The 26,535-nt window shown below is 45.8% G+C and overlaps 1 protein-coding gene across 5 annotated transcripts in view; it reads right to left on the reverse strand.

Annotated features, from left to right (window-relative positions):
• Window positions 1–26,535, reverse strand: part of LOC148389634 (uncharacterized) — a 191,283-nt gene that overhangs the window by 75,286 nt on the left and 89,462 nt on the right. For 4 of the 5 annotated variants that reach the window (XM_088391123.1, XM_088391122.1, XM_088391125.1 and 1 more), the window contains 2 exons: window positions 21,512–21,599; window positions 9,121–9,264 (listed from right to left, as the gene is read on the reverse strand). In XM_088391123.1, coding sequence (XP_088247249.1) covers window positions 9,234–9,264; window positions 21,512–21,599 — 119 coding nt within the window. In that variant the 3' untranslated portion in view covers window positions 9,121–9,233. Of the gene's footprint in view, window positions 1–9,120; window positions 9,265–21,511; window positions 21,600–25,760; window positions 25,894–26,535 lie in introns of those variants that run through there. The other variant, XM_088391126.1, reaches the window with a different exon arrangement.

Here is a 26,535-nt window from a genome sequence, read left to right on the forward strand (position 1 = left end):
CGGCTGCAGAGCGAGCGGGCGGGAAGGCAGCGGAGTCGCGGCGGGGCGACCTTGAAGCGCCGCGTGGTTCTGATGTCAAGTATCAGCACCTTCAAGGCCAATCAGAAATGTTGCAGGAGACGTCTGGTGAAACGCTGCCTCTCCCTTTGGGAATGAAGCGTGTTAGCGTAGCGTCTTGCTTAATTAGAATGATTGTGACGGTAAGGCCGGCCCAAAGTGCCCGCACGCCAGCGAACTGTCGGACAATGTTTCAATCGAGGCCATCTGACGCTAGTTTTGCAGCAAATGTAGCAAGTGAAGCTAGCAACCATGACCACTAGGGGCAGAGTTAGCATTGTGACACGCTAAGTGGCTAGAAACTGAAATCTATCAATACTCTGCTCCCGAATTAATATTTTTTGGCAGAGTAACATACAAATTACATCCACCAGTGTGTTCGTACCTGCCCAAATGTCCTTTCCGGAGAAACACGCTTGTCCGATCACACTCAAACCCACTTATCTATATAAAAGCGTGTGCGCCTCTTTGCCCTTTTGCAGATGTGTGTGAAGGACCGAGCATAGGGAGGAGGACGGGGGGGGCTTAAAGTAAAGCGTCAGGCCGTAATTGGGTTACGGGGGCCAGTGATGGATTAAAGCGCGGCCGGAGAGAGGCTGCAGCAACATTAGGGTGTCTGAGATGTCAGAGGCAGAGCGCTCTCATTAATCGCCTCGGCCCGTACATTACTGCATTAGCTGTATTAGCAGCTACGACTCGCCAAGCACTTTGGGATTTCTCGCTGAGGCAGGCCACATTCTTGTCTTACACTTCTGGTAACTGTGGGCGGCGGCTCTCGCTTTTTCATCGACAAGTAGAGGCCAAGACAGTGGGAACAATTAGAGAGGATCAACAAGATTATTAATTCATACCTTGTGACTTAAGAACAGAGCTTATGGAAGTACAGCAGTCGTTAGCGTACTGACCCATCGCATTTAAGAAGCCTGATTGTAGAATTTAGCAGGTTGATGTTGGGGGAAAAAAAAATATTTTGCTGCATTGTTGGATGTTACTGAGTTGTTTAGCATTTGAATGATGGAGAGGCAGAGGTCATGAGTCAGGGGCGGAGCCTAAACGTCAATGTATGGGCTAGCACCGGAAAGCTAACCCTTCATCTGCTCTCTCTTTTTGTGAAGTTTCGCCCACCCCTTTGCCGCTTCCATCCTCCCGGGGCTAAAATCTGTGACTTAATCATAGCCGATGAGTGGCCATGATTATCTCCGAGCTGGTCGTTAGCTTCAGCTAAGCTGCGGTGTCGGTCGCTCGCAGAAACATCTCATCGTATTATTTACCGGTCCCGTCTCGAATTGCGAGATCCGCTCGGCCCTTTCCTGCTTTCTCGCCGTCGGTGTTCACAATGATCCATCTATATTCAACGTCTCATTCATTACAACCTCAATCTGGGGGGGATAAACATTTCCTTTCTTGCCTTGTGAGTCAATGTTGTGAGATGTGAGATGATATAATTTTTAGGGGTATTTTGACTCATTATCATGGTTCAATTTAAAAAAAATGATACTTAGTACAGGACTGAGGGCTCGACTCATGAAGCCTATGATTGATTCATTAATAGAATAAGAAAGACATTTCGGCCTAAACAGGATCCATTCATCCATTTTTTTCCCCTTGTCCTCGTTCGAATCACGGGTGAACAGTTCAGTCTTCAACGAACCTAAGATGACTTTCAGCAAAACAGGCAGGGGGTTTTGCGGCTCGTCTATTTTCGGAACGTGGTACGTGCAAAGTCCACACAGGATGTCCAGCGCCGAGATTCAAACCCGGACACTCGGAACTGCGAGGCGCCAACTATTGCGTGAATATTTTGATATCACCCAAAGACTTTTTTGGAAACCCCCATTTTGCTTTTACCATGGATCACTTTCTCTCGCCGGGCCGCATGACGACAGGCCGAGACGGGGTGCGAGGAGCTGGGCCCGGCATGGATTGTTATTGGATCGCGCTGGTATAGAGCCCAATTTCCCATGAGCGTCCTTTGGTACCTGATCCGCGCTAAGAAATAGAGCAGCGAGCCTACCTCGCGCCCCCTCCCTCTTGTTCTCACACGCAAAAGCGCATGCACACACACTCGGGCCGCGGCTACACACACAGGTATCTGTTAGTCTAGCGAGCGCCTCCATTCACATGGAAAGGGGCTCGTCTTCCGACTCCGGGATGAGGTATTAGCTTTCCCCTGTGGGAGAGTTCTAATTAGGTAATTGACTGATGCATAAAGCAGGTGCCCGTATCCGTTACAGCCGGCTCGACCTGTTCATTATTAAACGTTGACCCTCTCCGCCACTCGTGCCAAAGCTTACGGTGAAGGGGAGAAAGTAGCCGGCAGCTTTGACGGGGATAAGGGACACAACTAATTACACTTTGCCGGTTACCTGAGTGCTGATGCATCTTGAATGAGGCACCTGCAACTCTAATTCCCGCGGAATGAGAACGCCCACTGGCTCCATGTCAGTGTCGGTGGCAAGGAACGAAATACAAAAAATATATATATTTTTTTAAGTAAATAAAAAAATAAATGCTTAGCATATCTTCAACAATTGAGGCATCGGGGTATTATAAACACAGGCAATAAAAATATTTTTTTAAAAGTGCTTAAAATAAACAAGCCTGCTATTAGGTGGCCCCGTTTGGTAGATTCCAGAATCCTCAAAACCGTCGAAAACAGTCTGGACAGTGACATGCGCTGGCGCCATCTTGTCACCCATCTTAACATGACGTCGCAATGCAAAGCAGCAGACCGGTTCCAGAATTTACCACATGTAAAGGATATTTTCCGCAGAAACCTCACAATACAGTCATCGTGGCAAGTTCGTGGACTATAAATGAAAAAGGCGATGATTATTAAGACTTCTATTCCTTTTCTAAATACAGAGTGTGACTACTTTTGCCACCTCGGCTGTCAGGGCGTTATTCAAGGCGGAAAAAGCCCTTCTGGGGAATTAGTTTGGCTGAAAATAGCAGCGTTGCATGACAAACCAGGCAACGGCTCGCCCTCGCTTGTCTGCCCCATCGACAGACGAATGAAACCTGAGCTACACTCCTCCGAGAGGAGAGGAAAGGAAAGGAGAAACTGGCCGAGTGCGAGCGGGCAGCACTTCATTCTGACATTTTGACACTAGTGAAATATATAAAGGATTGGGTTGCCGTTAAGCCCGTCGCCGAGTTATTCACATCACCGGGCCAAACGATCCAGATATGGATTGATAGCGGAGACGAGAATTGATTCAAAGTGCGCGCTTTTTGTGTGCTGGCCGTGTATACGGGAGAGCGAGCTGCAAAACATGACCCCGCACGCTCCATTTTAATTCAGCGACTTACACATTTCATTTACAAGTGTGTAAGTTACAGATGCTTTCAAGCTATTTGGACCGGGCCAGACTGCTGGAGGCGGGCCAGCCTGTAAAGTTTTGCCATCAAAGACCATAAATTGGATCATACTCTTAAAATTGACATTTCTATAATTTTAACTTGTGTTCTGTCATCTTGCGTGAAGGATGAAATAGTGTTGGCTGCCGAGAGATGAGGACGACTCTGGGCAAGGACGCCTTGCTGATGTTTTTGATGTCATTTGTATTTGGAATTTGTGGACAAAGATTACGCAGGTCTGTCGAAGAGACCGATAAATAAATATTTTGCTCCACAAGCTTGTTTCTTTTCGTAGAGGATTTTGTTTTTTGCATTTTCTTTTATTTTTCTTCTCTCTATTAATTTTTTTTTTCCAAGAACAAGGACGTAACCTGCTAGCCAAATTGACGGCCAAATTAAATAAATTTTAGCATTGAATAGAGAAATTTATTTGTGCAGTCTGAGTCATGACGGAATGTATTTGTCAGTGTGCGTGAACCAGGAAATAGCGAGTTAGCTAACAAACAAAAATTACATGGTTCTCCTTAATTATTTCACTTTGATTCGAGGAATTTATTTTCCTTTACATTTTGAATCATGACAAAATTGTACCCCCAAGCCATAACTCAAATAAGGCCCTACCATCCATTTCGAATGTATTTCATTGATGACACAGAAAACAGAAAGTAAACCGCGAGCTAACAAATGGACAAACAAGTTCCGCGAGTTTTTAACTTTTATCAGACAAAAATAAAGGAGACTGAATACCTTTTGTGCCAAGGGCGCCAGTAGATTACCAGATTGTGGCGTCACACTAAATGTTTAGGCCAAACAATCCCTAATCTGATCGAGCCTAATCCAATCCCATCAACAGAGATCACCAATAGGGAGATCAGACACTCACAACGCAGCCTACAATGAATATCATTGCAAATTTGTGACATGTAAATGACCTCATTGGATGGATTTCCAAATATTACAGTGTTTCATTCAGACCAAAACATCAAGTTTGTTGCCCTGAAATAAATTCGACATTTTATTGTAGCACAGATTTAAAGTGATCATCTGTGTATGAATCCCATTTTTCTCCCGCACAAAAGTTTCTGATTGGACTTCTGCAGTACAGCTGGTACAGCAGTCGTACGCTGGTCAAGTGCCCAACGTAATGGATTCCTCGATCCAATCACGGAGGCTTAGCAGTTACAGTACGAGATGGCGTTCATCACACAGATGTGGCCACTCTTGGCTCCTGAGATGATCAACCACCCACTCCAAAATCTCAGACAAATCAATCTCCCAAAAAAAAAAAAAAATCTAATAAATGAAAGCAACAGTATGGCTTGTGCTTTTTTTGATGGGATATTGTGTTATTGGTACGGCATTTAATGCATCTCGATTTTACGAGCATGCTGCAGCCAAAATCCACTCAAGCTGCCTCCTGCTCTGTGCAAGACAAATTAAACTGTTCCACAATCTTGTAGGATAGTTTTTTTTATTTTTTAGATATTTCTTTTAATCGTCCTTTGGTCAAGAAAAAATAAATGTCTACCTACTTTGAATTTTGAAATTACATATTTTGAGTAGTTGTATTAAAAAAAGTAAAGCCAAGAAGCAATTTTCGGCTCTGAAACTGCCAAGCCGCAATGTAACCAAATCAGCAGCTGTATTTCAATTGTCAGATAAAAAACTATATATACACATAAAAATGAATTGCAACTCTTTTTTTGAACCTGCCCTTTGACATCCGTGAAATTCATACTTCCCTTTAACTCTCGCACCAAAAACATCCCCCGTCTCTGGAAAAGGGACAGGAAGAAGATAAGAGCAATTTTACTCCTTGGTTCCACTTCAAAAGTGGAAAAGATCCAATAAAAATCTTTTTAACAGCAGGTCGGACAGAGGCGAGGCCTCTCTCCCTCGCTCGCTTTCTCTCTCTCTCTCTTTTGCTCTGTGTGAGCCTTGTCGTCATGTTTGGAATTGACCCCACGGTGACCCCTTCTTCCTGAACCAGAGGGAAGTCTGTCAGGATGCACAGCAGCTGGCTGAAAGCGCCAGAGACCAAGACAGACAACTTCAAGGCTCGAAAAAGGAAGGGGAAAAAAAAATCCCACCGAAAAAATCAACACGGAACAGTTTGGAGAGTTAGTTGATTAATTTAAGGAACTACATTTTACTTTTAAAGCATTTTAATAAAGAATAGAAATATACAACAAATGAACTTTTTTTTTAATGTAGCTAGCCAAAGCACGACGCCAGCTGGCGCTTAGTTTTGCTTTTCGTTGCTTTTTAATGAGGCACAAAATGCAAATTTCGCCTCACCTACTGTGATGCGAAACTATTTTGAGCTTTGAACTTGCTCTAAAATTGCTCTAAATTATTCATTAATAAAGTCTATATGTTAATTTTACTGCTGGGGTATTTTACTGTACCTACTGTACCTAACTACATATCTAGCTAGCATCTGCTACTTAGTTATCCAGAAAAACTTTTAAAAAAAGGTGGGGGGGGGGTCTGGCAATCTTCTTGTGAGTCCTTGGCAGAGGTCAAACTTCTTCTCATCGTTTCATTTGCATTGCGAGAAGTGAGCAGCCGCAGAGATTAAACAGGGCAGCCCGGGGTTTAATCTTTGCCCTTCACATCTTCTCAGATGCAACAAGGACCACGGCTCGGGATGCTTGTGAGGTCATAAAGGCCTCGTGCCAAAGAAAGGGCGACACCTCCTCACGATGATTAAAACAATAAATCTGATTAGGCCTCTCTTCCTTCATTTTTTCCCCCCGTCTTTTACAAGGACCGGACGGCTTGCGTGAGCTCTCCAAAGTCATCTTATTTCATCTGTCTCCCCAGGTGTGCCCGTACTTCACGTGAAACCCAATAGTAGATTAAAGTGCCAAAGCCCTGAGAGAAAAAATGCTTTTAGGAACCGTTAAAAGTGTCTTTAACAGTGTGTTTTTAGGGCACACTAAAACCAACGCACGGCACCACATGGCCGAGATGATGGAGATGACGGGGAGGGAGAAGAGATAGACGTCCCCAACTTGCCCCGGTCTTAACACCCGGTCTGGACTGGACGGATAATTTTAAATTTTGATGTATTTCTGTCCCGGCTGATTTCAGATCTAACGGTGAAGCAAAGCTTTTAATTCTTGTCTGCCCTAACTGGGCGCCCGCCGGGGTGCCCGTGACCCCTTCATACCTGAGCTTGTAAAAGCAGCCACAGGGGGTCTCAACAAGTGAAGAAATGGAAGCCATGTGACACAAGACAGTGCCTATAAATATGGCGGAGATCACAGGGGCACTTAATGCAGGGGTGGGCAGACGCCTTTTTACCAGTGCGTCTACAACATCTTAAAAAGGTTCTGTCGTGTCATATGAAACCAATAAAAAAAAAAAAAAAAATCCTCCCGACGGGGGAAAGGCCTGCGCCGAAACTCTTCAGTTCTCCTTTCGCTTTAAAGGCACGCTCACGTCACATTCTTTTTGTTGTTGTTGTTGTGCGTGTGATTTATTCACCGTTCTACCTTTATCTTGAGCCCGCTCTCACCCCCTCGCAAAACGGGGGTGGAGGCATTTTTTGGAAGGAACTCACTGCTGATTCATGATCCGAGCGAATGAGGTCAAAAGCAAATGGGAGGAGGGCAAATTTGTTATACAGTTTAAGCAATTATTCTAAAACCTACTGGCCACAACATTAGGTACACCTGCACCAATAATAAGCAGTAACTGAATAATTGGTTCACCTTAAATATCATCCTTTCATTTTTGTCATTTCTTGCCTTATCCCCAAAGGTCAAACTGACCTGTTAGTACCCACTTGTGCTGAATGAAGAGGGTACCACGCAGTGGAAAAGGAGCAGTACTACGTACGGCGGTCCTCACTTTGGCTCTCTGTCCGACAGACGTTTAAAAAAATAAATAAAAAGCCTTTAATCGGGCCGCGGGCCGCTAATGAACACGGGCCGGTGGAGGAGGCCCGAGAGGAGACGCAAAGGAGGAAGGCAATCTCTGGAAATGATTACAGACTCATTTCCTTGTTTATCCTGCCTTTGAAAAGAGAACGAGAGGCCCCCTCCTCCTCGGACCCTCCATCCCAATAGGCCCTCCACTTATTGTGTCAAAATCACTGCACGCCGCCCCCCCTCCAAACTCCCATCGACAGCACCCGCCAGAAGCCCCCATTGGTCCGTCCTTAATCACTCTCGCTCCGTGCTCTTTCACTTTTGCCCCCGTGCTTTGGAAGATTTGTTTCACTCTTTCACTCAACTATTTCGCTCTCTCTCTTCTCTTGTGCGCTTGCCTATTGTGGAGTTGAGGGTCCCACTTGTAAACAATTTCCCCACAAGATCAAGCTGGGTCCCCCCCCGATCCCTTTTCATAGCGGGGCTCCGGTCGGGCCCCGGCCGGGCCCTTGTCTGCCTCAAGTGGCCGAGCTGGCTGGGCTCGGGGTTAATGGCTGGAAATCTCCAACTAACCTCTCCAGCAGCTGGCTCCAGACAACCCTCTTTCTCATCTTATCCTTTAGCTCTGGCTTCCCTTCTTTTTTTTTTTAGCCCCCTCCTCTCTTACTCTCGTCCTCTGCCAACCCCAGCATTTTTTTTTTTCCCTCTATAGCGGCTCAAGGCCGGAAGAAAACCAAGGAGCATAAGTAAAAATGGGTCTGTAAAGCCCAGCGCCTCCCCCCTAACTGCCCCACTTCCACCGGCCCTCCTCCTCCATTTCCCCTCTCTCTACGCTTGTCGGCTAAAAAAAAAAAAAAAAAAAATAGAAGAATAAGAAAAGAACCTCCATTGGACATGTCTTTCATTTCCAAACAGGGGTTCAAAGGCACTGGGAGATTTGGGCCCTTTTGTGAGAGCTGGAGGGTAATGACAAGAGGGGCGGAACAACGTCCAATTCCAAACAGCTTCCTGGCCTATTCCGCACGGACTTTCCCCGAGCCAGCCGAGGCCTAATCAACGCAAATCTACACGAGTTGCAGAAAAGCTGTTTCCAGTCCTCAAGTGCTCCAAAGTAGCGCTGGAGTGGAGGCTGTTGGCTGACTGCTGAATCCCGCCGTCTGCCTCTTTAGCTTCGGCGGCAAACACGAAAATTTGGAAGGTCAACAGCCCCGCCGGATTTATAAGGGAATGGCTTTAATCATTAAAACAACAATGAATTATCATTGGCGCTATTTTTGCACAGAGGAATAAATGGCATTATTTCCAAATCACTCAAGAGAATAGAACAAACGCAATTTAATGTGTTGGTGCATAGCGGTGGTGGATAGCAGCAAAATATTTTTTCCTCCCCCCCAGAGTTGCCTAAAAGGTGACACTTCATTTGGCCTGGCAAGGAATCAATCCCCAAAAATTAGAATGAATATAAAATTATCATTTATATATATACACTATATATATACTGTATATGCTGTATTAAATATATATATAATATATATACTGTATATATTAAATATTCAAATATATTTTTAATAATCCCCAAAATGCTGAATTATTTATTACAGTAATGCTCCTGGTGTAAACATGTCCACACTGAATAAAAATGTGCTGGCTTCAAGCATCAAAGTGATAATATACATAAAAAAAGCAAGTAAGCCAAATTTAAATATGTCCACACACTCGCACGCACACACAAGCAGGTGGTCCCAGGCCATGAGCACCGATGAGGAAGATGTTGGCCGACATGCCCCGAAAGAAAGAATTTGCTGTTGTCTTTCATCACACCTACCTGTTTTCTTCACACATGGCTTCCTCCTCCTCTTTTCTGGGGCAATGCGAGGCAAGGCGCCTTGGCTGCCCCTGCCCCTCCCACTATCATCTCCTCCTTCCATCCATCTCTCCTCATTGCTCACATGGGCGTCCTCTTTTCCACCTGCAAACACAAACATCCCTTCTTCATCATCCGTCCTCAAACGGAAAAACACAAAGCCCTCCACCTCGCCGAAGCCCCCCCCTCCCCCTCGCCATGCCATCAGTGCTGTCCAGCTTTTCACTTACAATTAGCTTTGCGTCCCTTCGCACTCGTCAACTGTCATGAGTTTAGCACCCAGTCATGAGGGGCCTTGACAGCTCAAGCTAAGGCGCCCTGACACCACTGGTGTGAAAGAAGATTCTAATTCTGGATAATTAGCTGACGAGAGCATGGGGGGGGGGGGGGGGGGGGTCGTGTGTGTGTGTGTGTGTGTAGGGGGGGGCAGCTAAGGCAAAGTGGCACAGCGTGCTAAGCACTTTTTGTCAGCTCGGTGTCGGTCCCTCTTTTCTCGTTGTCCGTCTTATCGATTCCAACTGACCTCATTCATTGGAATGTTCCAAGAGTTTTAGAAGAAAATCACAGAGTGTTGAGAATTATAACACCATACTTCATAAAGGAAATCAAATTCAATTCAGAGGCAATTTTATAATATGATTATTCCGAGGCTGTAAACAAACACATTGTTGCTCAGCCTCAAGCAAGCACACGTCATGGCTAGTCAAATAAACGAAACCAGTCTATATTATAGATTTAACGAGGTATATTGCATAATAAAAACATTTGCATGTCATGCCTTGTCCAAACTGTAATTTCCAGCAAATTGGAAGATTTGGGCTATCTTAAAAAAAAATAGCATTCAAAAGTTACTACTACATTTGACACTTATTTGCCGATTACAATAACTTTATTCAAGCTACTCAGATTTTTTCCTCAATATTTGATAGGAAATATATCACATTGACTTGTTCTAATCTGATCATGTGATCAGAGCTGCTTACAGTCCACTCCGAGTGGTGGGAATCCACAAAAACGTGTTGTCAAACACAACACGCACATTAGGCCTCGGCGTGTCAACAATGCGGAACATCTTAATCGCGTCATTAACACAACATAAAGAAGGCCCAGCCTTTAGAGGGCGGGACACACCCCCGTTAGCACAAAGATCGTCAGCGTGCAAACACGTAAGAATGAAAAGAAACGGACGCCGACGGCAGGTGCAACTAAAAAGCCAAATTAAAGCGCTCATCAGAAGCCATAGTCCGGGCTGCGGTTTAGGGTGTCAAACACATCGCGTGTTAGCCGCGCTTTTGTGTGCGTGCACGTTCAAGCCAGTGCACACACCTTCCAATGGCTTCACCGCCAGCACCTGCGCTGACACAAAGACGCAAATGCATCATTTATTTGCACGTTTGTCTGACCTGCTGATACACGTTTCCATTTTTGTTTTCCCATTAAAGTGGTATCGTGATTTCCCAATTGACCCACATTTTTTTTCATGTTGTAAGCCATCGCCTGGTCGATTTTGCTGCAAGCCAAAATTTGAAGTTAGGAAAAGATTCAGATCTGATACACGATTGTGCAGACATGCAGATATTTTCACACACACACTGCCAGGGAGCCTGGTTGTCTTGAAGGTAGTCTTGACTTAATGTGGGCTTAATGCGCTGTGACACTCGTGATGTCACATTCTTTGCACCACCGGCTGCGTTGTTAATGGTCATTAGAGGCTTTAGAGAAGTTCTGATTGGCGTGGTGGCACAATGTGACCCAGTGTGTTTGTTTACACGTCATCTACTCCGCGAGTTGGTTCAAATGGTAACGCCGCCAATCGAAAGTGGTCCAAAAATGTTAATATGTCTCACATGACGGCTGGCGGAATCCTCCGCCACCAGCACTGCCACCATATCAACACATTTAGCCAGTTAAGCATCCATGCATGTCTACATATCATCAGGCTGTGACCCCAACAGTTAAGCCCGGCGCCGGAGACCCCCCCCCCCCCTCCCCTGCGTGTGTGTGAGTGGAGTGGGCCCATCCAAGCATGGCCAAGGTGGGCCCCAGCCAGTGGCATGAGCCAGACACAACGGGCAGGAGCGATGGTTTTGAAATGATATCTATTACTGTTAGTGACAGCGGTCCCGCAACGGCCGCCTTGACGCTGCCGCGGACTGACAAGCTGAGCAGAGTGACGCTGATGGCGGCAGGCACAAATCACAATCGCTTTACTGCATCGGCGCCGCCACGCTCTCCCTTAACCTCGGCCCCAAACCTTTGCTCTCCCCCAAAAAACTTCAAGCTCTGAGAAGTGGGAAAGAAGAGGGAAAAAGTGAGGGAGGCTTAATAACAGCCAGCAGAGTCTGTGTTACAGAGACACATTGTTAGCATAGTAGCGAAATTGCCAAATTTAATTTGAACTTAATGCCTCAAGTTAAATTAAAAAAACGGTGGATTCTCAGTGATCCAGATCACATAATGCTCAAAGGGTAAATTGAGAAACTATAGTCCTCTATGTTGAATTTAGGGCTGCAGTTAATGATTATTTTCGTTATCGATAAAGCTGACTATAATTCTTCCGACTAATCGATGAGTCACACCAAAAGTGCTTTCATTTCCTCAGTGAGTCACAATAAAACTGAAGTTTGACCCGAGCTTCATCTCGTCATGGTAATCAAAATCCGACTCCCTTAGTGGGAGGGGCCAGTATGAAGAGCAGCTCATTAGCATAAGACAGCACCGCCTCCTCAAACAGGCTAAAATCAGAAAGTCAAAACAAGTTTTATTTATGTAATTCTTCATCACTGATAAAGACACCTTTGACACCTGGGAAGAGTTTAAACTGAATAAAAGCGAGGATATACCATAAGGCCGGGCTTTCCGTGCGGGAGAAAAGAAAACAGACGGCGAGATTTCTTCTGGAGAATGAGAGCAAAGTAGCTCATATGTTGAGAGGGAAGCGCGCCACTGCAGAGAAACGGCTTAATCCCGGATGTGTTGACATTTCTAGCCTTTGGAATACTGCTCATTTCCACCTAGAACTGAAAACATCTTACAGTGCAGGAAATTAAGGCTGATCCCGTCTAATACACGGCCTTAACTTTACATATCCGCTCAGGAATCCACTTTTGCAATTATTGGGCAAAAAAGTCATGTTTTACACAACCCTGGAGAGTCGGATAAAAAGCTAGACAAATGCGATATTGCTTCTTGCTGCGACTTGAAACGAACATGCGCACAAATTTGTGGCTTTCCATAGACGATATCAAGCCGCGCCGGTGATAAGAAAAAATAATATTCCTGAGCAGCAGTGAACGTTTTCCGGCAGAGTTTGAGCAGATCTTTGGCGCTCAGGAAATGTGCCTGGCATACAAATAGAATGCTGTTTGGTTCCGGTTCTGGAAACACTCAAAAAACCTGCAGCCGACAACCTGAGGGGACTGGGAGCCTCAAAAAAGGGGAAATTAAATATATTCATGTCATTCGGAGCCTAGACTTCCTATTCTATTCCTACTGGAAGTGACTCGGTAGGTTTCTGTAATATTAGCACTCCGTGTAGAGGATAAAGAATATATGCATTGCTTGAAAAGCTGCTACAATAGATACTACATGCTTAAAGCATCTAAGTTAAAAGTAAGTAATAGACTTGGTCCAAAAGGGAATGAGCCAAAGTGGGATCAACCCTGAAAAAAAAAACCCATATCTTCCAGACACCGACGATGGTGTTGGATATAAAATCCGCACAGTGTGTGCCAAACAAACACACTCGCAAGCATGGAAGCACCAGCAGCGCACATCTCGTCAGAGAGCGAAACGAGAGGTAGTGGCGCCCGTTGAGCTGAAAAGCCTCTGGCCACCATGCCAGCACGATCTCCTCAGCACTTTGGGACCCCCCGTCGCTCGCCGCATCCTCGCCTCCCACCCCCCACCGCCCCGCCGCTACCCGCGTTTATTTCTGTCAGCTTCCATATTCTCGTCTTCACAGCGCGTTTGCCCCTTCTCACAAGACATTTCTAGTCCGTGCAGAGAGGCGCGGGCACCCCCGGTAAGATGGTAAACAGGCACACCAGCTTGCGCGGGGCGGGCTCCGCGGTGGCACTCGGGGCCCGGGGACACGTCGTGTTCAGACGCTCTCCTTATCTTTATTCTCTACAGGGACGATCAGCGGGGTTGTTACGGCCCTGGCGTGACACCGCCTGTCCCAAACGATACGCCAACACGGGCACCCGGCGCTCACCCCCGCAGTCGTACGGCCTCCATATGCACACATCACTACAATGAGGGTCCTTCAGTGAAAGCCCCGGCTTTCCTGATATCTGCGATATTATCTGGAAAGATTTTTGCCAGTGGAGAGCAACAAAAGGTCAGAGGAGCATTTGCTGATGGTGACCATGATAAACACAATGGGCCGCAGCAAGACGACCCGGTGACGGTGGTTGTGCACAATGCTTACCACTGTTCCAGAAGTCAGGGAATTTAATTGAGATTAATAAAAAAAAATATTTTATGAAGACTGTGCCATGTGATTTTTCTTCTTTTTTTTTTTTTTTTTACATGCAGGGTAGTGTCAAATTATCATGTACAGTATGAATTCACAAATGCGATACTGGTGAAAGGGTCCAACACTGTCATTGCGCAGTGCCATCAATAGTAACACAATAATCATACTAATTAATCTCATATCGAAACCTATTTGATCTTATCCGCCCCCCGTCTTCCCGGCGGAATGGTATATTCCAGTCTAAGCCCGACTTCCTGCCGTCTCCGCAGCGTGCTGACGGTCCTGGACGGACAATGTGGAGCCAGCCGTTGCATCTATCTGCACTCTAATGAGATCAGCGGGAGGAACCGAGGGGGGAGGAAGAAGAGGGGGGGGGGGGGGGGCAATGATAGCTGACATTCTTGTAGCTTCTCTAGACACATGCTAGTGGGGGTAAAAGCTACATGTAGTCCATAATGACCCATGTAGTTGAGCAGAGATAATTGAGACGACATAAGGCAACGACGGAAAACGTACAAGCGATGTGACGCACTGTCTGAGCTCATGACTTTTTTTTGCAGACAGATATTAAAACCTGAAAGCATCAAGGGAGTTTGTTTATGTTCAATTAAAGTGTACTTTTACGGGATTATGTTATCATTTTGTGCTGGCTTCGTCCCTGCATTGTAATTACATTCAGGTTACAGGTGTCTAAGGTGAGGGAAAGTCCTGTTTTTGAAAACAACAACGGTTTAGCTTCATGCTAACGCATCATGGCAAAACCCATAGACTGGCTAGCGAATAGCACTGCTTTGACCGAACATTTCACGTTTGAATGCAAATGATGGAGCAACACATTGATTGACAGAGAGTATAATAATACTCTCAGGCATATATTCTTTATCATCGGTGAGGAACAACTGTGGCTCGCATAGGTTGTTTCGGAGACGACTACACGAAGCAAGTATGGTCATAATGTTGCAGTTGGTTGTTTGCGCCAAGGCATATCCGCTGTGTATGGAGCATATCAGTGTTTTGTGTTGTTTATGTCAGTTCTCATCACCAAAGTGCTCGGCTTGTGTTATCGAAAGATTACAGTTTAGGTTTGAGTAAGCATTTTTTGTTAAGAGTGTGCAGCTGCAGCATCTAACAAAAGACTGGTCTTGACTCACAGCTGGGATCAAACAACTGCCGCCAACTGTCCCTTTTTTTTTTTTTTTGTCCGCATCCCTACACAGACATATTGACTATAGTTTTGGATGCTCTGTGCACTGTCCAATTAATTAGCTCTCTGCTAATTTCTGCCTTTTCGAAACACATTTATACATTACAACATAAAATAAAATAATATCATTCAAACACACCCAGAAAAAAAAAAAAAATCTAATTATTCCTGGGAAGACAAAGAGCAAAAGAACTCAAATGAAATTAGCCGGGCGCCCGTGTGGCACAAATGGACTGCGGTGACAAGTTCTTGTGACCTGCCCCTCCTCCTCTGTTGGGTCCTGAACGCGGACCTCCAAAGCCTCCCCACAGCCAGCATTTTCTGGCAGGTCATAAAAGATAATTGTGTTGCCTGGGCTTTTTAAGAGTTAGCCAACGAGTTGCTCCGGGGTGGTCAAAAAGGACGTCTAATGTGTGTGTGTGTGTTTACCACGACAGAGACAGGGAGACTCGAGCCAGCCACCCAGTCGGCTGCAGATAAGGCATCAATCTAAAGCACCTCTCCAATTTAGGATGGGGAGGAGAGGACTGGCCTCTTTGAGGATTGAATGATGCTCGCTGCAAGAGTTTGAATCTGGATTCACCTTTTCATCTTTGCGTGTGTGGCCGAGACCGGCCAATCTGCAGGGAGCCGTTTGCCGGCGGCCCTCCGCCCGGCTGTAACTTCACGAGGTGTGTGCCGAGTTCACAGCGCCGCCGACCAGGAGCTCGTAATGTGGAGCCAGAGGCCCTTCGCCCGCCCGCCCGCCGAGGCCACACAGGTACACTGCGCCGCTATGAGCGCCGCCGCATAAGAACATGGGCACAAATGGCGGAGGGAGGGGCAGGGGGGCTTAGGAAATAAATTTTTCCAGTATAGTAGCTCAAAGGCAACTGTTGCTGGAGAAAAAAAAAAAAAGCATTCACACAATGCTACACAGGGGTCAACCTCAAGGCCCTGAGGCCAAAGTTGGCCCGCCGCATCATTTGATATGTTCCGATAAAGTACATCCCATGCATCTACAAAAATTTGCAGAATATTTGCAGGCGACATTTACGAAACAGCCTTGAAATACAAAATTGGAGGAACCACTTCAAGGCTGACCTGACTTGTCACCCTTTAGACTAAAAGGTATGGTTTATTTCAACACACACACCGTTGCGCAGGAAGCCCGTGTTTATTTATTTGCTATACGTCTGAACTTGCTCGTCTTGATGTTCTTGTGTTGTAAGTGAGTCAGAAAGCGGCCCGTTATTAAATCACCGGGCTCTCCTGCTTGGAGTGCGACTATCCCTCAGATCTATGGTAATACGCAGCCGGGGGTGCAGGACAATTCCATTAGTGGCGAGAGCAGGGGCCGGCCGGGGCTGATGGCACTGCAGATAGGATCCCCTCCGCCGCCCCGTCGCTCCCTCACGACAATACCTCTCGGCGGACTGGACGCCTGCCGACGACGGCTCGGAGTCTGATGCGGCTAATCGGCACCGTTTGCACAAATCCGAGCGAATGATGGGAAAGCAGACGGCACAATAGTGTCATCGGGATTACGGGACAATGACGGGGCATTTGTCCCGATTCCAATATATTGACATTACGGTATGTCAGACAGGTGGATGACATCACTCTTTTTTTTTTACAAAATTTTAAACGGAGGCAGAAAAAAAATCTAAAGCCTCACCAAGTCTTTGGTTGTGTTATTGTTGTAACCCTGACAACCGAGCCACAATGTATCACCACGCTTAACTGAGGGTTTGCACGAAAGAGAATAAAGGCCACACTGAGAGGAGGAAGGAGGAGGGGGGGGGTTAAATTACAAGGAAACAAGTTGTAAATAAACAAAAAGAATTGTGAAATTTATGACTGCTGAAGTGTGCCGCGACAAGAGCTAGCAGCTAAATGTTTAAGCGTGGATTGTTATGATTTGATTTTTCATCATTATGGCAATTAGTTTTTATATATATTCAATTTACATAATTACATTTTTTTTGCTACTTTGTAGGTATTTCCTTTTTTATATAATATAATTTAGAATGAAGCAACATTCCTTCAAGCCTAACAAGTGTATCATCAAATATTGCAATTTGCAATCTAATTGACAATCACAAAATTCAATTTGAACAAAAAAATAATTGAAAATCCCATCCCCACGTCTTCCACCGAGTCCCCTACAAAGAGCTGAGGGCCAATTTCCTGTTTCGGCCGCCACGCTAAGCACCCTTGAGACAATACCCAACATAAATAACAGCCAGATGTATGAAAATATTCATATCCTGATTATGAATATTATTAAAGCCCGAGTTAATATAAGACAGATTTGGATGAAAACAAAAAGGGAGGGGGGGGGGAGGGCAGGTTGCGTCTGTATATTCGGCCTTGCGCCACACTCAGCACACAGACGGGCGCAGTTTACATTTGGGGAGTGAGCGAGACTCGGAGCGGGCTTTGGTTAAAGCCTGCGATGAAAGCCCACCACTCTTATTTTTATTGTCCAATCTCCAGCAGGCGGAGTGTTGTGGGAACTGGAGAGAGTTGTGTCTGCTGTTTGATCACACCATGGGAGTCTGACCTGTCACTAAGTGGTGGCAAACACGGGCCACACACGGCGCGCGCAGTTAGCTAGCGGCCACGCATGCGAATGTGCGTTTCCCACACACGGCGTCGCATACCTCACCAAAGGAGGCAGGTCACAACATGTCAGAGTGTTGAGGATCCATAATGGCCATTTAGCCTTCAACAGCTAATATCAGCGCCGCTGATTTACAAGGAATCGGGTTGTCTCGGCCTCGCTTTCATCGCAGCCGTTTGACACGAGCTGCGCAGCTCGGGATGTAAACACGTACACAAGAGTGTAATCATAAACCCAGTGGCAATTTTGGAAACGCTTTTAGGCTGTTTCCGTTGGTCGTAGCGCCTTTTGAGCCCTAGATTAAAGACTGCAATAAATTTGACGCCGTAAATAACATGCAAGTCAACCAGCAGTTTTCCAAATTGTTCAGCCCTAATAAAAACAAACAACTGGGCCGAAGCGTCCTGCTTGGTGGCGGGTATTGGATCTGGTTCTGGTTACTAGCTACTGGCAGCCAGGAGGCATGATCTCCGGGAGGGACTCCGTGTCAAATGGCGACGGCGGCCGGCCTCACGCGCATCGCCACGGCGATCACGCGGCGTGCTAGGCTAACAGCCGCGACGCGCCGCCGCCGGAGTCACGTCTGATTGCGGCTCGGCTCCATGATCACTCCTGATAGGAGCGGGAGAGAGGGCAAGATGAGTCGGAGATGTCAGATTGCATATAGGCGAGTGGACGTGTCCCCTCAGAGCCGCCGAGGAAGACAAACAAACTTTGTTGAAATACTTTGAGATTCGTCATTACAGTTTTGAAATTCTATTCGTTTTAATGACTAGTTTTTTCTAAACTGCTTAGTTTAGTTATTATTAGACTAAATCAATATTTGATTATCATTCTAATCACTTTTATAAACAAATAAGTAGCTAGAGTTTGGCTTTTTCTCAAAATCATTTTCGTTGTAGTTTTTCTGTTCTTTGATTGTAATAATTCGTGAGAAATCATCAAAAGTGTCAATATATGAGGGCCTTGACGTCACTTTGGCGACAAAGTGTTGGGATGTATCACTCGGGTGTAAATGGAGGCTTTGTTTGGATGTTGAGTGCCTCTGTTTGGAGTGAAGGAATGGTGTAAACATCACGCACGTGAAGCTTTGACTGCCGACAAACACTCGGAGGGAAAAAAAAAAATCATCTATTTTGGGCGGGCACGCATGCAGTCAAATGCACACTTTGCCCTTGTGACCAAATGGAGACCAGAGAGACATTGACATGACCCAGATAATAGGCCCAAAGTCTTGCCTCCACAATTTGATCAATTTGCAGTTTCCGTACAATCGCGGCACTGTGCTGTCCCCCGCAGCTATGGCGTAAGAACACCCCCCCCACCCAGTTCACCCGGCCACGCGGAGCCATCAGCAGCTCGCCGCAGCGTGATGCTTTGCCTTTCTCCCCTTTTCCCCCCAAATCAGCACTAAGCCCGCCTGATGCCTGCTGCTGGGACACAAACGTGCGCCTGCTCCTGTCATCTCCGAGTAAAGCACAAGGCAGGAAGAGGAAAGAGGGGGGGGGGGGGGGGGGGGCGACGCTGACAGTTTGTCTTGTACCATATGCCACGTGGCAGAAAAGCCCAACTGATACGGCTGGAGTTTGGGTCACAGCCAAGGGCTCTCTCTCTCTATCTATCTATCTTTCTTTTTTCTTTTTCCTCCAAGTCGTCTACTTTCTTCTTCTTCTCGGTCGTCGTCGTCTTCCGTGCATGTGGCTGTGTCTTGGGCGGAAATGTGAAACAAAATCACTGTCTGGCCCTCAGCGGGCTGGATTTACTGTCTGGCCCCGGCCAGCACAGAGAGCTGCTTTGATCGTTATTTGTGCAATATTTCAGGCAGCGAGGTGGCCACTGATAGCTGGAAGAGCTTCTCCACAGCTCCTGTGAGATTTGTGATGCTGAAAAAGACATGTTTTCCAACAACTGCTTGAGTTCGCTACACTTTTTTCTTTTTTTCCCCTTTTCAAAGGACAAGGGGGAAAAAAAAAGTTGTTCGAATACTATCCTCATGCAATCCAATAGGATGATGAGTGTTTGGGATGAAGAGCTAGCAACAGATGGTAAGGTACGTTGGGGCGAATGGGAGTCAAACTTTTCGCTCCCCTTAAGTGGTCCGCTCTCAAAACCAACAAAATTGGTTGACACACGGCAACTATCACCTTCCGAGGACGAAACCTAAGCGACCCCGTTGTTGCTTTTAAATTTCATCGTGTGAAGTGAAGCAAATGTGTTGTTGGTGATGTTTTGAACCCCCAAAGACATTTGATCCATTTGAACATTTTCTACGCTGTCGAGGGGAAGGGGGGGCTACACAGCCTGAGGGCCAACGGCGTTTTTTCATAAACCCAAAGGTGTTTTTCTTTTCAACAAGGTTCCAAAGTGAAAAAAAATGTGAGTGTCGCTCGGTGTCCAAAAGATATTTGACACGCTTGATAGGATGCGGATACTATCAATAAATCTGTTGTGCACGATGCCTGCAGAGGAGCAATAAATAAGGAAATCATCTGATTTTGGTTATGTGGGTATCTTTGACCTTAATCTTAGATCTTAAACACACATTGAAACTTTTGGGGTTTTCCCCATTTTAGTCCGGACCGTAGTAGGAACTGGTGACCAAGAATAAAGAATGAATTCTCTATAATATTGACTTTTTCATAGTTAATTATTTAATTCATATATTTTTTGATTTTATGAAAAAATATACAAAATTAATTCTCTAAAATATATTTTGTTTGTTTTTTATTTTATATAGTCTTTGATTTTATCAAAAAAATATTCTCATGTATTTCTTGACACTCCCTATTCTGCTTTATTGTTTTTACAGACGACAGTAACATAGTCCGTTTGCATCCTAAAACAACAAGCAGCTGATGCCAGGCCGGTCTCGTAAACGTACAACCCGTCTTGTCATTAAAACTCCAATTTGAGCCTTCAATAAGGCTAAATTTAGCATTAGCATTTAAGTCTGACCATTCCACTTGTGCTGTCACTCAACACCAAAGCAGAGATTTAACGCCCTCGGTTGTTGCTAAACTTCCGACCGAGACCAAAGTGGTCGCCGTTCTCGCTTTGACAGTTCCACCGCCCCCCCTCGCCTTTAAAGAGGCCAGTGCGGGAGGGGAAAGGAGGAGGGGGGGGTTGATTAGGGGAGTGACAGGTGAGTGACAGACGCCTTGAGGAGGAAGTGGAAGGCGTTTTTTTTTTGTTTTCTCAGCGTGCAAGGTGCAGCACGGAGAAGCCACGGGTGGAGAGATGCCAGATTGGACTCTTGACGCACCTTGATGGCACTGGCAGGCGGATGTGACACAGGTGAGGCCGAGCTGGCGGGCTCCTCACAGCTGTTTATTTGACCCTGTGAGACAGGTGCGCACGCAGGACGCCTCAAGTGGAAGCACGCGTGTCGATTTGCACACACGCCAGCGTAAACACCAGGAGCTTTTTCCTCGTTGTTTTTGTACAAGGAAAGACTTTGGGGGAGCCTCGAGTCGGCTAAATTCATTGTGGGCGGACGGATGGACGGGCTGATTTTACTTCTATTCAAACAAATGAGTCTCGTCACTTATGAACGACTCGTAGACTCATTTAAAATGTATTTTTACATTAATACCTAATAAATGAAGAAATCTATATGCCAAATAATCAAAGTAGTAGACTACGACACAGATTTAAAAATGATAGTAAGCATATGAAGAAATACAAAAATATATTAAAGTCAAGACTTGAAAATGTGCCCCTTTCCATTTTCCCCTCGGTTCCGAGCGAGGGCAATTTGGCGACATCCCGGTCCCGCCATTTGAATCAGCACGGGTTAAAATCAATCATGCCACGCACCATGATAGACAGCAGGAGACGAAAGAGACAAGGGCGCCGCTCACTATGCAGATGAAATATAAATTAATCACAAGTGTGATATTTTATTCAAGCGGGCGTCCGTATAGCGAGCAGGACACCCATCTGTCTCTCATCTCTCCAGGCAGCCATGTCATGTGGGACGCCAGTGAAGAGAAAGAAAGAAAGCCTGCCACCACCCATCTCTCGCTCACTCGCTCGCTCTCTGCTCAGTGTCACTGCCACTCACCCGCCGCTCTGATGTGTTTGTTCCTCTCCGCCGCCATTAACGTCACTCTGGCTCGACACGCTCGCAAATGGAACGTCGCCCGGGTCTCCTAAAGAGTGGAAAGGGGGACAACTTCATTTATGTTTTAGGTGTACATGGACACTTGAAATACAGAACAAGAGTGATATGTTGATATTTCTTTAAGTAGGTCTGCATGAACAACAACAACAACAAAAAAGGCATTCTCCAGAACTTTCCGGCCATCGTCAACGTGTTTGAAGCGGACCGAGTGGCGAGGTTGCGCGAGGGGTCAGCATTCTCAAAGGGCGACCAATTGGATCATGACCCATGAAGGACAGATATGGGCAAGGGATTTAGTCGGGAAGGTCGCGCCTGGGTCAAGGAGTGTCTTGCATTCCAGACTCCTAATCCTCTCCCGGCAGTCTGGAGCGGCGGCCCTCTTGCCTCTCCGCACAAGCGTGTCCACGCACACAAAACAAGCGCACCTCTGACTTAAGTCTGCGCCAGTGAGAGCAGACTGTGGTGATGGAGTGGCTGAAGAGATTTAGGGTGCATGGGAATATTTCAACCCCCCCCCCCCAGACGTCTCAGTCCACACCAAAGGCGTTTTTTTTTTTTAGATAGTCGGTACACACATTTAGATGGAGGCCGTCGATTCTACTCCAAAGCAACAGGTGGCGCTATAACACATGCGAGCCCATTAGCAACTAAAGTCAGAGCAGCTTCGTCGATTGAGCTCACTGAAATTGACTTCTACTCAAGTCAAACACAAAACTGCCGTCATATCAAATATTGAGAGTTTAAAAAAAAAAAATCACCAAAAGCTGAGTTTGCGTAAAGATGTGAAAGGCTGAAGAAAGTGATCACGTCAATGTAAAGTTAACATAATAAAAGAGTTCTCTTCAACAAAACAAAAAAAAAAAAAAGTGCCATCTGTATTGCTTTTATCATTTGAGCCAATCAGAAATCCGGTGGAAGTCATTCCCCAGAAGAAGGCAAAAATAACATCAAACAGAGTTTCTGGCCCAGTCGAATATAAAACACCAATGTCCTTACAAACGAGCCAGACCAAAAAAGAGAGGGGAAAAAAACGGTTTTGTTTTTCTTTTGGGCTACACATGAATGCTGAAAAAAACAGCTGGCCAGAATTTGGCCTAAAACTGGGAAAGACCAAGACTATTTTTAAAATGAGCCATACTTAATTACCATGTTCTTGTAGACATGGTATTAAAGTCGAGAAAGAGAGAGAGAGAGAGGGAGAAGAAGAAGAAGAAAAAAAAAGCATCGTAGTCTCATCATCTTCTACAGAGACGGCGTGGACTTTGCTTGCCCTCCTGGGCTTCAATCCCTGACCTTCCACTTATCCACCCGCCTCCTACTGGGCCATCCAGTTTCCCCCATGCTGAGACACCAGAGTGGCGGGGATGTGGGTAATTTGTCAGGGCAACCCAACCCCCCACCGGTGCTACCTTTGTGTGTTTGTGTGTCAGCATGCAAGTATGTATTAGGGGGAGACGGGCGAGGGGGGGGGTGGGGGCTTTCCTCCAGGAATCCCTCCAACTATGTCGCCACGCAGTCCTGGCTGCCCCAGACGAGAAGTGGCGGAGCACGGTGAGCTCGACTATTTCAACCATGCGACAACTCGATCCGGCGTAGGTGGTGGCCAACGGCGAGCGGCTGCTCTTTTCTAAACACATCCACATTACACCCGCGTACACAATGGGGGCAAAAGTTCTCACACACTCTGTACTTAAGTCGAAATTGATCCATGTGTTTCCAATGTTTCCACTCCTGTAACCTTGTGAATCCACTAACAAAAAAACTAATAGCAACTAAACACTCACGCCCGTATTTTCCTGATGATTTGACTCCAGGGCGTATGTTGGGGGGTCGGTTTGAACCCGTCGAGATTGACTCTACAAATCACACCACACGCACAAAACACACAAACGGGGGGCGAGAAAATTGCTCCATCTGTGGCCGGGATCGCACGTAACGCGGCACTTTGTGCGCGGTAAGGAAAGCACAGCGAGCAGGCATCGGCCTCCTACTGTTTGTTTTGGAGTGGCCCTCCTTCTGCGCCTTCAAGTTGTGCAACCCCCCCAACACACACACACGACCCCCCCCCCTCCTGCTCACTTCCTATTCCACTACACCATACCAAAGAGAGCCAAATAAAACACAAGCTAAACATAATGAAGCAGCATGTCAGCGGCAGGGGCCCAGAGCAAGGCTGAAACATGAACCGCCGTGTACCAGCCATTAGGAGCAGAGCGAGCTACGGTTTCTCTGCCGCCCCGTATGTCGTCCGGCGGCGGGCCTTGTACGCGAGCCAGCGGTACGACTGACTGATGCATCCTGTGCGGCGCTTGGCCGACCAGAAAGAAGTCCCAGCAGGGGACCGCCTCTCCGCGCACCCCCTCGGGCCCGCCGCGCTCCCATCAATCTCGGTGCTGGGAAAGACCTGACACGGCGGTGCCAGTTTTGGAAAAAGAGGGAGGAGGCAAAAAAAAAAGGCAGAAACCAAAATAAACGCAATCTGGGAAATACGGCGACGCGTTGTTGTTTTAAGTTTGTTCTTGCGCCGCATCACCCTAACTGACATCATGAGTTACATCTGTCATAAGTAAGTTTTTCTAAAATAAAATAAAAAATCTAATTCACACAGGCTTGTGTTTTCACTCGGTCATGTTACAGTAACATTACTCCCACAGACAAAAAAAAAAAAAAAAGTGTAATATTCCACAAGTCACGTGCTCCACAGGAAGTTACATCATACAGGCCAAAGGTTAAGTTCACACGTTCACTTTTCAGTATACACAATATTTCAACTTTGACTCGATGCTGTTTTTTGAGAACCAGCGGTCGAGGGTATCAGCAATAAAATGAGCTAAAAGTAGTTGGGAAAATTCAACCAAGCCCAATATAGAGCAAGTGCTTTGTAAACCTTGATTCGGTTCCAGAAGGAGAGCAAATATTATTTTTTGTCATGACTCTTATTATTAGATAATTGACTGAGAAGAATCCAAAGTTCTTCAGCACGAACTCACAGTGAGAAATGCAGCCGGTGTCCATTTTCAACCTTTATCAAATATGCTTATGCTTAATATGTTTATGCGTACAAAATAAAAACTCCGCAATTAAAATATTAAAAGACAATAATAAATACATATGTAAAATAAATATACCTAAGTAAATATGTACGATAATGTTTTTCACAAATAGCCTGTTTGGAAAAAGCTCTCAAGTGTACCTAATGTTTTGTCCAGCGAGCGTTCAAAACTGATGTCAAAAACAGAGCAGGAGGGAGTTGTCAGCGTGTAACAAAAAAAGCCCTTGTGGTGCGAACACTCGCGGTCACAGAGGACTGTTGCACGACATCCCATAATTTGACACGGTCGAGGTGAGAGCGAATGTCTGCTGTGGTCTTGCTGCACTGACAACGTCCTCTAATTCGACATTCCACAAGACTCTACCGAGGACAAATTAAAATGATTTAGGAGACATTTAAAGTATAGCTCTGTTTACTCGCCGCCACTCGGGGCGCTGGCGGAGGAGGAGCTGCGGCCTTCGACGGCGGATGAAAGCACACATGTAAATGCTATTGCCGGGCTTCCGGCTCGGGCCGAGGCCGAAGGACGGTGAAGGTGAGAAATACTTGTTGGCCTCCTCTTGCGTCCGAGTGAGCTGAGAGACACGTAAGGAATTTCTCATGCCTCGGAGGGAAGTGGAGTCTGGGTCTCATTCCCCGGGAGTTGCTGGCTACTTTTATTGTTGATACGCTAGACCGCTGGTTCTCAAACTTGGGGTCCCTGGATCCCCCTGCGGTCTGTAAGTTGTGGTTTGGGGGTCCCGAGTGCGTACAAACTATTATAAACAGAAACTGAAGTGTCTACAGACTGCTAAGTTGGATTTTTTTATGTTAAATTGCTATTATGGTATTTTTATTTTATTCTTTATGATGAATTATTTTTATATAAAAAAAATGGTTTTAATCATTAAAGTGAGTCAACACATTTGACCAATTTTAGGGAGGGAACGGCTAAAAAGTACTTCGGGACTCTTGTTAGGTGGGCCAGAAAATCAGAATGATCCACGGGCCACACTTTGACCACCCCTGAACTTGCGAGCAAACTATGTTGTGTCAGCAAAAGCCGTAAAGATCCGATATAGAAGACGGTGGGGCGCAACACACTCGTCTTGTCGAGGAAAGGGAGATTAGGCGGGAATGTAGCTGTGTCAACAAATAATAGTTTTGACAATGACTTGTTATTGGCCGAGCTATAAGTAGAAGCGTCGGATAGTTTGGGCTTTTTCTTTTTTTAGGCCTGTCTTTTCTAGCGAGGCGGCTCAAATCTTGGCTCCGTCGCGGCGAGAGGAAGCTGTGGAAGGAAATGAAGCGAGCAAGAATGAATGAGGCTTGCAGAACAAGAGCCAGAGCTGGTGAGGAGAGTTAGTTTACAGTGCAATCAGCATTAAGGAAATTGGTTTGCACTAGCGCTGAGAGTTGAGCGAGGTGATTGATGCTAAGCTAGGCTAGCGGGGGAAGGAAGTGGAGGAATTAGCGGCAGGCCAGGGCACCAGAGAGCTGTCAACTACTTCCTGGTCAAAGCGCGGTGTGAAGTGCGCTTCCTGCCGTCTGCCCTCGTGTGAAGTACCCGAGGCGTACTTTTGGGAGACTTTCCAATGGATTTGTGCGAAATAAAAAATACTTGACTTGAACAACGACCTTTAAATAACTATTATTAGAAGTTCCAATATAATATTTTCAAAAGGGAGCATAAATATATGAATATAAAAAGATTGTGAATATATTCTTGTTATATTGTCTATCTACCTGTGTTGCTTCATCGTTTGTGTTCAGAATCTATTGCTTAAAATTTTACTAAACCAACGATACAGATGCTATCTTAGTAGGTTGTATTGTTTGTTAGCATTAAGCTAAACTGACTTTATTAAGGCAAAGCTATTTTGTCACTTTGAATCTTTATGTACCTAAAAAAAAAAAATGAGATGATAAGGTA

This window comes from Syngnathus floridae, chromosome 12, assembly GCF_059516105.1.
Source record: "Syngnathus floridae isolate MCC-2025c chromosome 12, RoL_Sflo_1.0, whole genome shotgun sequence".
Classification (NCBI taxonomy): domain Eukaryota; kingdom Metazoa; phylum Chordata; class Actinopteri; order Syngnathiformes; family Syngnathidae; genus Syngnathus; species Syngnathus floridae.